This window comes from Aquarana catesbeiana, linkage group LG02 (assembly GCF_042186555.1).
Source record: "Aquarana catesbeiana isolate 2022-GZ linkage group LG02, ASM4218655v1, whole genome shotgun sequence".
NCBI lineage: Eukaryota > Metazoa > Chordata > Amphibia > Anura > Ranidae > Aquarana > Aquarana catesbeiana.
Window position 1 is genome coordinate 351,302,698 of NC_133325.1, and position 14,186 is coordinate 351,316,883.

The window sequence follows — 14,186 nt, forward strand, 5'->3', positions numbered from 1 at the left end:
GCCTCAGGTGTGAATGGAGCCTTATTGCTTTGTTCAGTACAGTCCATAAATTCAAAAAAGCGAATGTTAAAAGCAAATGAAATCTTTTGAGTGGCATTGGATTGTTGTGAGAATTTTGGTTACATATTTTTCTGAGACTTTTGGTGGGAAATTGGCAGGTTGGGTCACTGTGAGGTGTGAGGGGGAGGGGCACAAGAAATGTTTAGTGCATTGCACATTTTACTTTTTTTTTTTTCTTTAACTTTATTTGAAGCATCAAGAGTGACAATTCATGCCTGCACCTGCCATGTGCAGAAAAATGTCATGTCAGTGAGGGCACACAGGGAGATTAGTGACATAGGTGTGAAGAATGAGGTGTCCATGCTGTGTCAGCCCATCTGTGCGCCATGTGAGGTGTACAGGTGTCTGTGTGCACATCTGCTGCAGCTGACACGTCTGCCCCCTCACCCACCCCCGGCCTCTCTTCTCCTCCCACCCACTCCAGGAGCTGGGCGCTCATAGCGCATGTGCCCCGGGCAGCAGGAGTAGGTTTCGCCATCCTCTCCAAGCCTGGGGTGCCCCCCTAGCTCCACCGACAACACATGCGCTGGCAAGTCTCGCGGCAGCACCGTGCTCGAGCCGGAGACGCGAGACTTGGGCTGCGCAGGCGCGCTGGGCACGGTGAGTCCCGGAGAGGTGCTGGTACTCAGTCCCGTTGAGTACCGGCAGAAAGGGGGAGGGGGGAGCGCTGCCCTCCTGATAGGAGTTTGGGAGGAAGCGGCGGGCGGCGTGCACGGGCATGGTGGGGGATGAGTACGGAGGCCATTGCAGACCCCCCACCCCTGCACACTTTCCGACGATGTGTTGTGATGAGTTTTGGCCGGGCCGCTAGGATGGTCTAACTGTGTGATGTATTGTGTCATTCAGGTTACAGTAATGAAAGGCAGCGCCAGAGACCAGCCCGCGGACGGAGAAGGCACGGCCAAGCGACCCAAGAGAAAGTGCCTGCAGTGGCATCCGCTGCTCGCCAACAAGATCCTAGACTTCTCTGAGGAGGACGAGGACGACGACGAGGAAGAGGAGGAGGACATCGACAAGGTGGGTGCTGCCTGCTTCTCCCTAATCCTCACCCTGTCATAGCCAGACACCCCAAACTTTATTCTCTTCTCCCCCCCGTCTACGTATTATCAGTGTATGGAGGGAGGACTGAGAGAGTGCGACCCCCCCCCCCCCACTACCATCATCATCGGGGATCACCTACTTCTAGAGAGGTGACCAGTGCGATCCCAGGCCCCGCCCACCCACACAACTCCATGGACGGGCTGTACACAGCTCTGTCTATATGTGTGTGTGCAACCAACACCATCCGTGTCACATCACTCACTCCTCTCCTCTCTTACTTCTACCATCAGGCTGATCTTCTAGTACACGTCACCCCCACCTTAGGACCATCCTAGATTTTACTTCTACAATCAGGCTGATCTTCTAGTACATGTCACCCCCACCTTAGGACCATTTTATATTTTACTTCTACCATCAGGCTGATCTTCTAGTACACGTCACTCCCACCTTAGGACCATCCTAGATTTTACTTCTACCATCAGGCTGATCATCTAGTACATGTCACCCCCACCTTAGGACCATTTTATATTTTACTTCTACCATCAGGCTGATCATCTAGTACATGTCACCCCCACCTTAGGACCATTTTATATTTTACTTCTACAATCAGGCTGATCTTCTAGTACATGTCACCCCCACCTTAGGACCATTTTATATTTTACTTCTACAATCAGGCTGATCTTCTAGTACATGTCACCCCCACCTTAGGACCATTTTATATTTTACTTCTACAATCAGGCTGATCTTCTAGTACATGTCACCCCCACCTTAGGACCATTTTATATTTTACTTCTACAATCAGGCTGATCTTCTAGTACATGTCACCCCCACCTTAGGACCATTTTATATTTTACTTCTACAATCAGGCTGATCTTCTAGTACATGTCACCCCCACCTTAGGACCATTTTATATTTTACTTCTACCATCAGGCTGATCTTCTAGTACATGTCACCCCCACCTTAGGACCATCCTAGATTTTACTTCTACCATCAGGCTGATCATCTAGTACATGTCACCCCCACCTTAGGACCATTTTATATTTTACTTCTACCATCAGGCTGATCTTCTAGTACATGTCACCCCCACCTTAGGACCATCCTAGATTTTACTTCTACCATCAGGCTGATCTTCTAGTACACGTCACTCCCACCTTAGGACCATTTTATATTTTACTTCTACCATCAGGCTGATCTTCTAGTACACGTCACCCCCACCTTAGGACCATCCTAGATTTTACTTCTACCATCAGGCTGATCATCTAGTACATGTCACCCCCACCTTAGGACCATTTTATATTTTACTTCTACCATCAGGCTGATCTTCTAGTACATGTCACCCCCACCTTAGGACCATCCTAGATTTTACTTCTACCATCAGGCTGATCTTCTAGTACACGTCACTCCCACCTTAGGACCATTTTATATTTTACTTCTACCATCAGGCTGCTGTTCTAGTACATGTCACCCCCACCTTAGGACCATCCTAGATTTTACTTTTGCAATCAGGCATCAGGCTGATGTTCTAGCACACGTCTCTCCATTGAGCATCAGGCTGCTGTTCTAGTACATGTCACCCCCACTTTAGGACCATCCTATATTTTACTTCTACAATCAGGCCGCTGTTCTAGTACATGTCACTCGCACCTTAGGACCATTTTATATTTTACTTCTACAATCGGGCTGCTGTTCTAGTACATGTCACTCCCACCTTAGGACCATTTTATATTTTACTTCTACAATGAGGCATCAGGCTGCTGTTCTAGTACACATCGTTCCCACCTTAGGACCATCCTATATTTTACTTTTGCAATCAGGCATCAGGCTGCTGTTCACGTCACTCCCACCTTAGAGCACACGTCACTCCCACTTTAGGACCATCCTATATTTCACTTCTGCAATGAGGCACCAGGCTGCTGTTCTAGTACATGTTACCCCCGCCTTAGGACCATCCTATATTTTACTTCTACAATCAGGCATCGGGCTGCTGCTCTAGTACACGTCACCCCCACCCTAGAACCATTGTACACTTACCAGCCACTTTATTAGGTACACCTTGCTAGTACCGGGTCGGATCCCCTTTTGCCTTCAGAACTGCCTTAATCCTTCATGGCATAGATTCAACGAGGTGTTGGAAACCTTCCTCAGAGATTTTGATCCATATTGACATGATAGCATCACACAGTCGCTGCAGATATGTCGGCTGCACATCCATGATGCAAATCTCCCATTTCACCACATCCCAAAGGTGCTCTATTGGATTGAGATCTGGTGACTGTGGAGACCATTGGAGTACAGTGATCTCATTGTTATGTTCAAGAAACCATTGGTGAGATGATTTGAGCTTTGTGACATGGTGCATTATCCTGCTGGAAGTAGCCATCAGAAGATGGGTATACTGTAATCATAAAGCGATGGACATGGTCAGCAACAATACTCAGTGGCTGTGGTGTTTAAACGATGATACATTGGTACTAAAGAGCCCAAAGTGTGCCAATAAAATATCCCCCACACCATTGATACAAGGCAGGATGGATCCGTGCTTTCATGTTATTTACACCAAATTCTGACCCCACCATCTGAATGTCGCAGCTGAAATCGAGACTTATCAGACCAGGCAACATTTTTCCAATCTTCTATTGTCCAATTTTGGTGAGCTTGTGCGAATTGTAGCCTCAGTTTCTTAGCTAACAGGAGTGGCACCTGAGGTGGTCTTCGGCTGCTGTAGCCCATCTGCTTTAAAGTTCAATGTGTTCTACATTCAGAGATGGTATTCTGCATACCTTGGTTGTAATGAGTGGTTACTTGACTTACTGTTAACTTTCTATCATCTGTAACCAGTCTGCCCATTCTCCTCTGACCTCTGACATCAACAAGGCATTTTCATTCACACAACTGCCTCACACTGGATGTTTTCTCTTTTTCAGGCCTACCTCTCTCTGTAAGCCCTAGAGATGTTTCTGCATGAAAATTTCAGTAGATCAGCAGTTTTTAAAATATTCATACCAGCCCATCTGGCACCAACAACCATGCCATGTTCAAAGTCACTTAAAGAGGAAGTCCAGCCCCCCACGAAAAATTTAAAAGTCAGCAGCTACAAATACTGCAGCTGCAGACTTTTAATATATTATTTCAGGTACTTATATAGCACCGTCAATTTACGCAGCGCTTTACATATACATTATACATTCACATCAGTCCCTATACCCTCAAGGAGCTTACAATCTAAGGTCCCTAACTCACATTCATACATACTAGGGACAATTTAGACAGGATCTAATTAACCTACCAGCATGTCTTTGGAGTATGGGAGGAAACCGGAGTACCCGGAGGAAACCCACGCAGGCACAGGGAAAACATGCAAACTCCAGGCAGGTAGTGTCATGGTCGGGATTTGAACCAGCAACCCTTCTTACTGCTAGGTGAGAGTGCTACCCACTGCACCACTGTGAATATATGGACACTTACCTGTCCAGGGAGCCCGCGATGTCGGTACCCCAGCCGATCTTCAGATTGGCTATCAGGTGCAGTTGCTGCCATCCCTGATAAGGGAACTCGGCAGTGAAATTCCCTACTGTGCCTGCACGGAGCGCGCTGCACTTTCTTATTGGCCCGGCAGGGGAGTGGGGGGAACTTCCGAGAGACAGCGCCATCTCCGGAAGTGGGAAATGGTACCTGTCAAAAACGGCTAACCCCCCCGTCCTGAAAGGTGCCAAATATGGCACCGGAGGGGGGGAGGAGACGGATAAGCGGAAGTTCCACTTTTGAGTGGAACTCTGCTTTAAATTCCCATTTGTTCCCCATTCTGATACTCCATTTGAACTTCAGCAAGTCATCTTCATGACATCTAGATGCCTAAATGCATTGAGTTGCTGCCATGTGATTGGCTGTTTAGCAATTTGTGTTACCAAGCAATTGAACAGGTGTACCTAATAAAGTGTCCGGTGAATGTATATTTTACTTCTACAATCAGTCACCAGGCTGCTGTTCTAGCACACTTTAGCCTCACTTTAAGACCATCATATATCTTCTGCAATCAGGCGTCTGTTCTAGCAGGCTTTACCCCCACCTTAGGACCATCATATATTTTACTTCTGCAATCGGGCTGCTGTTCTAGCATGTGTCATGCCCACCTTAGGACCATCATATAATTTACTTTTGCAATCAGGCTGATGTTCTAGCACACGTCTCTCCACCTTAGGACCATCCTTTATTTTACTTCTACAATTGGGCATCAGGCTGCTGTTCTAGCATGCTTTTCCCCCACCTTAGAACCATCTTATATTTTAAAATGAACGCTTATGAGGAAAGCAGAGAATCCCGTAAGTCAGTTACATCTCTACTGTAAATCTCCGTTCACATTAGGCGTAAAAGGTCAGTCAAATTGGCTGCCCTCTGCACAACAAATGCACCATACACTTTTCGGGCATTAAACTTCAAGTTTTTTTTTTTTTTTTTTTTACTGCACATTTTGCCACAAGCACCACATGCGTGTTTGTAGCAGGTTTTACACATGTCTCCAGAACGCACACAAAAATTTCTGGGGGTTTACAGAACGCCGAGGTGCGAATGAGGCCTAAAAGTTGTTTTTAAAGACTTAGAAAATCCACCTTAAAGTGGAACTGTACTCAAAATAATTTGATAAAAAAATAATGTCCTTTAGCAAGGAACATATATTCCATATTAATAATTTATGCTACCAAAATGAGTGTGTGCTGTAAATTGCCTCCAGCATTGCTCCTGTTTCTTCTTGCTGGAGGCTGCCATTTTTTGAAGCCCAAAGCCCCTGAACAGCAGTAAATCATAAAGCAGAACTAAACCCAACAATTTAACAGTTTCAAAAAAGATACATTCTCAGGATTGCTAACTGTCACATTTGCTTGTGTCCTCAAATAAACAATCATCAAATGTCTGGTGTCATAACTGAACACGTGCAGCACCATGGCAGTTGCGGATCAAACAGAAGCACCTTCCTTGGCTGTAAAGGGTAGGAGGGTTTAATTTTGCTTTAAGACTCTCAGCAGATCGGCCTCTACAATTTTTTCAGTGCCTAAAAATGGAGAATAACTGAACATGTGCAGAGCAGGGTGAGACAGTGTATTATTGGATTTTAAACCATATAGGCACCTATAATTGTTTACATAGCTGTACCTGCCTGGGGTCAGGGGGGCCAGCCTGAGGTGATCTAGTGGGACTTAATTCTCTGACTAAAGTTCTACACCTGAGCGAAGCTACCTCGCTGCTTTTTTCAAATTTTTTGGAGCTGAATCATTTATTGTGAATGGGCCTCCCTCCGCTCCAAAAACACACCAGAGATGCTCATAAACCAAATTTTGGCACTGAGTCAGGCATGTTTTTTTTTTTTTTTGCCAATCTTTTTCCCCAATAAAATTGCACCATGTTTGGGGTGCCATTAAGAATAAATGGCATCCAAATGTGCTTCACACGTGTTCTACCGCAATTTGGAATTGCGGGCAGAATTACGGCGATTCCAAATTGCCAAATGTGAACGGGGCCTTTAAAAGAAAAATAAATTGCAGCCATATTGCAACAATGTTTATTAATATTTTTTTTTTTTTTTTTTTTTTTTGAGCCTGCAAAGTATTGCAACTGTGATCAATCGATTGTGGACGCAGTGCTCAGGCTTCTGCAGACTATTCTTACAGTTCCAAGGGTACATACCTTCCGTAAAGCTGAAAATAGTTGATTAAGCCGGCCATAGATGGTTCAAATCTTGGCTAGTTCAGCAGGGGCTGGCCAAAATTCAATCCATGTAAGGGCAGGCTGATTGTACCCAAGTCCATCCATTGATTGACTTGGGTACAACCAGCATGTTAGATTTCTAGTATGCAACGTGCTCTTCTGGCAGGGATGGCTCCCAGTAGGCTGAAAAAGAAAAAGATTCCTGCATCCACACAAATTGGGAGGGAAGAAAGATCCCATTGCAGTCAGACATTGTATTCTGACAGCGGGACTCTCTGCTGTCAGACTACACTGATCAATTGGCTGCAGCCATGGATCAAGATTTGGACAGTCCCTGCTGAATTTTGATACATCCTATGGCCAGCTTTACAGAACTGGAGGGAAGTATTAATGGACTGCAAGCGAAATGATGTCACCACACTTGTGCTTCATTGAGAGCCGTTCTCAGATAGAACTTGTAGTCTGACACAGCTGTGCAGGCAGAGCAACTTCCAGCCACACCAAATTCAGATATAGCAGAACCTCCGATTCTGTAAGTGGGGGACAGTGGAGTCTGACCTTGCTTCATGTTACCCACTAAATATGAGTGTGACATGAAAGATGGACTTCTCTTTTACTCCGTGGTCAGTTTCAAGCAGGTAAACAATCATATAAGTTTATATACTGTAAATAATTAGTTGAGGTGGGCTGCATGGGAATCTTTTGATGCTCAGTGGGTGCCCTCCACCAGCAGGTTCAAATTTGCTTTGTAATTTACAATCTCAAAGATAGACGTTGCTCTCCAAAATACTGAACGTCGGAATGTATTTTCCAGTGGTTGTGGTACACATGAACGTACACCAGGTACATGGTTCTTATATACCACAATTATAGAAAATCAGGTGGCATTCTTCATGATGCCCTAACCTCGCTCCTAGTTTGTAATATGCAAGTGGTATTATGCGTTTTCCTCACTCCTTGCCTGACAAGCCTTGAGCTATGCAGAATGCCTGTTCTATTTCCCATTGACACCATTCAGACTGGATGTAATTGGATTGTTCATTGCTTGAACCCGGTTTCATATAAAGAACTATAAGGGAATTCAGGTTATCACAAAGGCAAAAACTGTTCTCACACGGGGCCCCCTGGTGACTATGTTGCGCACTGTTTATTTCTATATATATTTTTACACACGCTGTAAATATTTATATTCTAGTTTGTTATGGATTTAAAAGGACACTACCTGGAGTCAGGCCTACTATGCCCATTTCAGGGCAACTTTTCTATCTGACATCAGTTTTTTTTTTTTTTTAGCCAGTCCAGTTAAGAGGTATTAATGTCAGGAAGGGGATGAGGGGAGAGGCTGTCCTCTTAAGAAATCTTTTAAACTTAAAGTAAACCACCTTGGCAGAAATGTGATGACTCCTGTTTCTGACCTTACATTCTGAATATGCTCTGCTTTGCTTGGCACTCTTTCCTTAATTTTATTATTATTATTATTATTATTTGACCCAGAAAAAGTGTGCAAGAGGTAAAAATACCAGCCACAAAACAAGCATCTTTTGAAAATTATTTTTTGCATTTTAAAAAAGACTAGTTAAATGGCAGTCCTGATGGTCCTGTGGTTTTAGTACATTGAGTCTGAGATAAACCATCAGTTTGTAAAGAAAGATGTAGCATTCAAAACTGACCTTTTATAGTGGGCAATAAAGTATATTAAAAAAGTTCAAAATGTGCATTAGAGTGATAGATTCATGACACTTCATATGATATACGGTAGGTCATTTTTACTTATGCATAGACTTAGGCCCCTTTCACACATGCGGACCGTATGTCCGTATTTCATCCATCCGTTTTCGGATGAAATACGGACATACATGCATCCCTATGGGATAGCGGGTGTCAGCGGATGTACATCCGCTAACACCCGATGTTGTCCGGCTCCGCTCTCGTCCGATTCTGCGGACAGAAGAAAATCCTATTTTTCTATCCGTCTGCAGAGCGGATCGGAGGAACACGGACAGACGGTCCGTGTTCCTCCGATCCCCCATAGGGGAGAGCGGAGATCTGACAGGGCGGTCCCTGCACAGTGTGCGGGTCCCGCCCTGTCATCTGCCTGCTCAGCTGGGAAAAGCGTAGCGATCCCCGCTGAGCAGCAGATAAACACGGGGCGGATCAACACGGATCCGTCCCGTGTGAAAGGGGCCTTAGGGGTTGATTTACCAAAGGCAGATAGACTGTACACTTTGCAAGTGCAGTTGCACTCATTTTCCCCAGAGCTCAGTGAATGTGGTGAACTGCTCATTTTTTCAATTTCCCCTGGTTAGTACTTTTCTTTGGGACCACTAAAACTGCCTATTTCTAAAGCAAAAATAATTTTTTGCTCTATTGATTAAAGTAGGAAGTAGAGCAGAGTCTCTGTTTTCCAGATGAATTGTTAGCCTAACCTCATGGACTTCCCCATAAAATTCACACAGCCTATTTGTTCTTGCAGATCTTACACATTTGATTGTTCAGGTAATTGGTAGCCAGGATTTAGAAAGGAAAACCATTTAGACCAACAGCAACCAGACACTTTGAGCACTAATGGAAGCTTGAGATTTCAAACTAAATAGTAATATTAGATTAAAAAGCAACAGTGCATAGGCTGAATATCCTCAAACCAGTTTGCATATTTGTATTTTAAATATATTTAGATATTTGCTTTTAGGAGCAACATTTGCATTTGGTGCATTAGTTTGTGCATGTGTGTTTTTAGGTATTTTTGAAATGAGGGTGTTTTCAGAAACATTGCAGTGAATACTTTTTATTTTTAAATCACCAACCTACAAAGTGCCTAAATAGAAAGGGAAAAAAGACAAAATCTATTTGTCTCCATTCCTTTTTCCTTTGCCTTTTAAAATGGCATAAATTCCCACAGTAACGCTTGCAACACAGTTAAGGAACTTGCAGCCATATGGTCCGAGACATGATTAAACAGTTATACCATACAGGTGCTGATGCTCAACAAGATAAGATGTAGGTTAAAATACAGTCATTTATTCAAACAGGATCATCTATGTAGGGGGACTAAAACTAATTAGGGAAAAGCCATGCTCTACTAGCAAGTAGAGAACACCGGTAAAAGTTTAGAAAATCTTACTGCAACAACAAGTTCTTTCACAGAAATAAATTTTAAGAAAAGTGTTTGTTTTCCAGATGTGCTGCCAAGCTCATCTGCAGAAAGAAACATGCAATGGTGAGGTCTGAAAACACTGTGCTCAGAAAACTTGGTGCAGCAGTTGAAAAACACATGCTGACTTCTTTCTGTCAGAAGATGTCCATGCACAGTCAGCTCAGACCTGACAGAAACCAGTGGGAGCCTGATTCAGCCATCTATGGTCCAGGGAAGTGTGGTCTTAGTGGAAGATTTGTTGCTATAAAGCCATACCTCCTATATAGAAACAAAGCCAAGTGACTCACCTATGTAGGAAAACACAAGAACTATTGTGCAGAAAAATGACAGCAGGCGCTCTGGGCTGAATTTGAAATATTTCACTGTAACACAGAGGGCAGTTTGTTAGCCAAAATTCTGGATAAGAGGCATCTGTAGGCAGCAGTGAAACACTGTGGAGGTTCCTAGCAGGTTTAGGGCTGCAATTAAGAACATAAATTTGGGTCAGAAATAATGATCTTTACAATGCTGAGAAATACAGGCAGATAATTGTCCATATTGCAGTACAATCAGGGAGGAATCTGATCGCTTTCAAATTCATTCTAGAGCACAACAATGACCCCAAACATACAGCCAAATTTGTAAATACATTTAGCACATACAGTAGGAAGAAATCAGAGTCCTCACAGAGCCCTGATCTCAACGTAATTGAGTCTGTCTTTCTTCATTACATAAAGAGCCAGAAGCAAGCGAAAAAGCCTAAATTCGCAACAAACACACCTGCTAAGTTCCTTTAAAAGAACGGCAAACATTTAGATTTTTTTTCTGTTTATGCACTCTGTAGGTGGTTATTGAGCTGCATTATTCATTGCATTATTTTTGAACACATTCTTTACTGCGTTTTTGTTTTACAAATGTTTCAAGAGCGTTTAATAAAGTTTACCAAAAACACTTTTAGTTTCCCGTTAAAGAAATGTACACAATAATACAAAGCAGCAAGTAGGGAAAAAAAGTTTTAAACTGTATTTAAAAAAAAAAAAAAAGAAATACTGCACTTAAATCTGAACTCCAGGCAAACAACTACACACAGATGAAATACATTTAAGAGAGCTGTTTAAATGGCAAAGGATTTGTATTTCTGTCCACCCAGTGCTAATATTTGCATAGCACAGCCACACAGTACAGCCCTGCCTGGCATATGGGGGGGGGGGGGCTGATCTTTCACTTACAGGTTCAGCCCATCTCTCTGTCACTCCTGATTGGCTCCTTGTGATGCTTCTCCCTCCCCTGTTTGAGCTCTACTGCACAGAGACTGTGATATGTCTTGATGATTGATAGCCAAGTCTAATTCAGATGCTTGCAATTTAAAAAAAAAAATACATATTGGTTACAGAGCTGCATTATTATGTGGTTTACATTCTTAGCTTTTGTTGCTATAACTTAAAATTGTAACATAGAGGGTATTAAATTGTATAAAAAATACATTGAAAATATATATTTGCGATAACATGAGGATACATGCAGGGTGCAGGATACATAATGGCTTATAATACATGTGTATCATCTTGATATAAATATTATTGCTTGTTTGGTAATGACTTTACATCCAGATGTGTTGTAGCATCATGGACACTCAAATTATGTAATACTTGGTATAGTAATATTTTCCTGTAATACTTGATATTCAGCAATCTTAAGCCAGGGAAGGTTTAATTAATGAGTAATTCAGTAACCAGTCATAACCAATTTAGGAGCTAGAGAACATTCTGGCCATTGACATCGATGTTGTTCATGTAGGAAAGCTGGAGGCCAGTTATAATTGGTTTAGAAGCAGTGCCTAACTTGCCTCTGGGAGTGATCTAGTCCTGATATCTAGGTACAACTAAAGTCTCCTATGTGGAGCGGCCCCGAACCTTCTCTTTTCTGGTCCCCTGCCGGCGCTCCTCTATCCAGTGGCCCCACGGGAACCCGCTTAATTGCCACATATACACACATTCTTTTATTTTTTTTCCATCATTTTTGTCTACCATTTCTGTCAATTTTGTAGGTGAACAATCTTATTGTTAGGGCTGAAACAACTAATCGATTAATCGACAACTAATGATTACTATTTTCATAATCGATTAATCGGCCAGTAACATAATGTGGTTAAAAAAAAAAACTAAAATGAGCCCTTTATAGTACAAAAAGAGCAAATAATCGCTACTGTAACTATTTCTTTCACAGTTCTACAGTAAAAAAAATGAACCCCTTACAGTAGTGATTATTTGCTTTTTTTGTACTACAAAGGGCTAATATTCATTACTAAACGTCTTACACCTGGTTCACATCTATGTGTTTTTTGGTGCTTTTTGCAGAAACACACTACAGTTCATTTACATGGTTTCCTATGGGACACGTTCACATCTATGCTTTTTCAGCCGCTGCGTATTTGGAAAGTGTCAGTGACTTTTTTTTTTAACGCAAAATGGTGCTTTTTTTGGTTCAACATGCTTCAATGGAGAAGCTGCAGAAAGCATGTAATGCGTTTTTGCAGCAATTTATGTTTTTAAATCTGCCCAACAATAAATTGGCCAAAAAAAATGCAAAAACGCAAATCGCAGCAAAATCACGTGCGCAAAAATCAAAACGCACAGCAAAAGAGCACTGCAGAAACAGATCAAAAGCAAACTGCCTAGGTGTGCACAGAGCCTTGTGCTGGCCACACCGATCAATATTCAGACAAAAAATCTTTGTACATTCGATGAATGAAAGAATGTTTGAAATTTTCACTTGTTTTTAACATTCTGTTTTTAAAATAATTGTAATTTCTGAACGAAAACCACATACACCGTCTGATAATTCAATTCACCAAGAAGTTTTTATTATTTCCAAATTTTCCCATTACTGTGGTTGAAAATGAACGTCGATTTGACCCCACTAACGATTAGAAAATCGAACGAACGTTCTTAAAATGAATTTTTTTTTTTTAGAAGGAAGACATTTGATCTCTGAGTCTGATATTTATCAGATTCACCCTTTAATAGTATGTACAGTGTATCTCTTCTCTAACAGTTTATACAGTACATCTCTCCTCTAATAGTATATACAGTATATCTCTTCTGTCTGTTATTCTCAGAGTGGATTAGATATTTTGCTCCCTAACCATATAGTTGGTTATTTATATTTACCACTGCATAGAGATATTTAAGAATAAATTGCCTTTTTTTAAAACTTTACGTATTAACTAAATTATACACCACACTTTTTTTTTTAAAGGTTATTAACCGATTAATCGAAACAATAATCGGCCAACTAATTGATTATAAAAATAATCGTTATTTGCAGCCCTATTGTTAATCATATATTTCAGAAATCAGTTGCAAGGATTCTGGGTCAATAAACAATTGTTTTCATTGGGCTTAATAGAAAATCAAAGTCCAATCAAAATACATTTTTAAACAAATTATGTCTTGAAATTGCCACTGTATAACTGATTTTTTTTTCTCTCCGTTGCACATATGGCCAGAATTAATGTTGCCTTCTGAGTTAACATTTTTATTTTCTTTGGTAGCTTACTGACAGTAAAATGATTTTCAGTCTATTCTATTCCAATGTTCTCAATCTGGGAAGCTGTTTGCTTCTCTCTTGCATGGCACAAGTTCAGCAACCAGACTTGCCTCTCTCACATGTAAGGAGCACTTGCAAATATGCCTGTAGCAAACTATAATCTTGTTTTCATTGTTCTTTTTAAAGAATTTAAAATGTTCACCTTTTTGGAAAAAATAAAAAGGTGGACCAACACCCTACACCCCCCACTGGTCCCCAATGTACTTACTCTGCGGTGGGGGATGCGCTGTTAGTGCCCACACAACCTATGTAGCGGTCTGGGTATTTTAAAATCCCTGTCCTCCCTCTATATTCTCTAGGGCTTCTGGGATGGACGAGCAAGCTTCTAATTGTCAGTAATGATGCTAACCAATTAGAAGCGCACTGAGCTATCCCAGAAGCCCTGCAGAATGAAGAGGGAGAAGAGCAGGGATTTTAAATTCCTGGACCTGGGGACCAAGGAGGCGAGAAGGATGTGTAGGGTGTTTGCCTTTTCATCTTTTGTCTGAAAAGGTGAATTAACACTTTAAGTAACTATGTTTTACAATTAAACATGCAACACGTGACAAAGATTTCCCAGAGCAATTTGTGTTTTCTAAATATAGAGCAAGGGCCTTTCCTTTCCAACACAGTGTCTCTCATTGAACTCTTGGGTCTGAGTGGG

At 41.9% G+C, this 14,186-nt stretch overlaps 1 protein-coding gene across 4 annotated transcripts in view; it reads left to right on the plus strand.

Moving 5' to 3' along the window:
* The first annotated feature begins 530 nt into the window (after positions 1 to 530).
* Positions 531 to 14,186, plus strand: part of BBX (BBX high mobility group box domain containing) — a 143,063-nt gene continuing 129,407 nt past the window's right edge. For 2 of the 4 annotated variants that reach the window (XM_073614964.1, XM_073614966.1), the window contains exon 1: positions 668 to 1,077. In XM_073614964.1, the coding sequence (XP_073471065.1) occupies positions 889 to 1,077 (189 nt within the window). In that variant the 5' untranslated portion in view covers positions 668 to 888. The other 2 variants (XM_073614965.1, XM_073614967.1) reach the window with 2 other exon arrangements.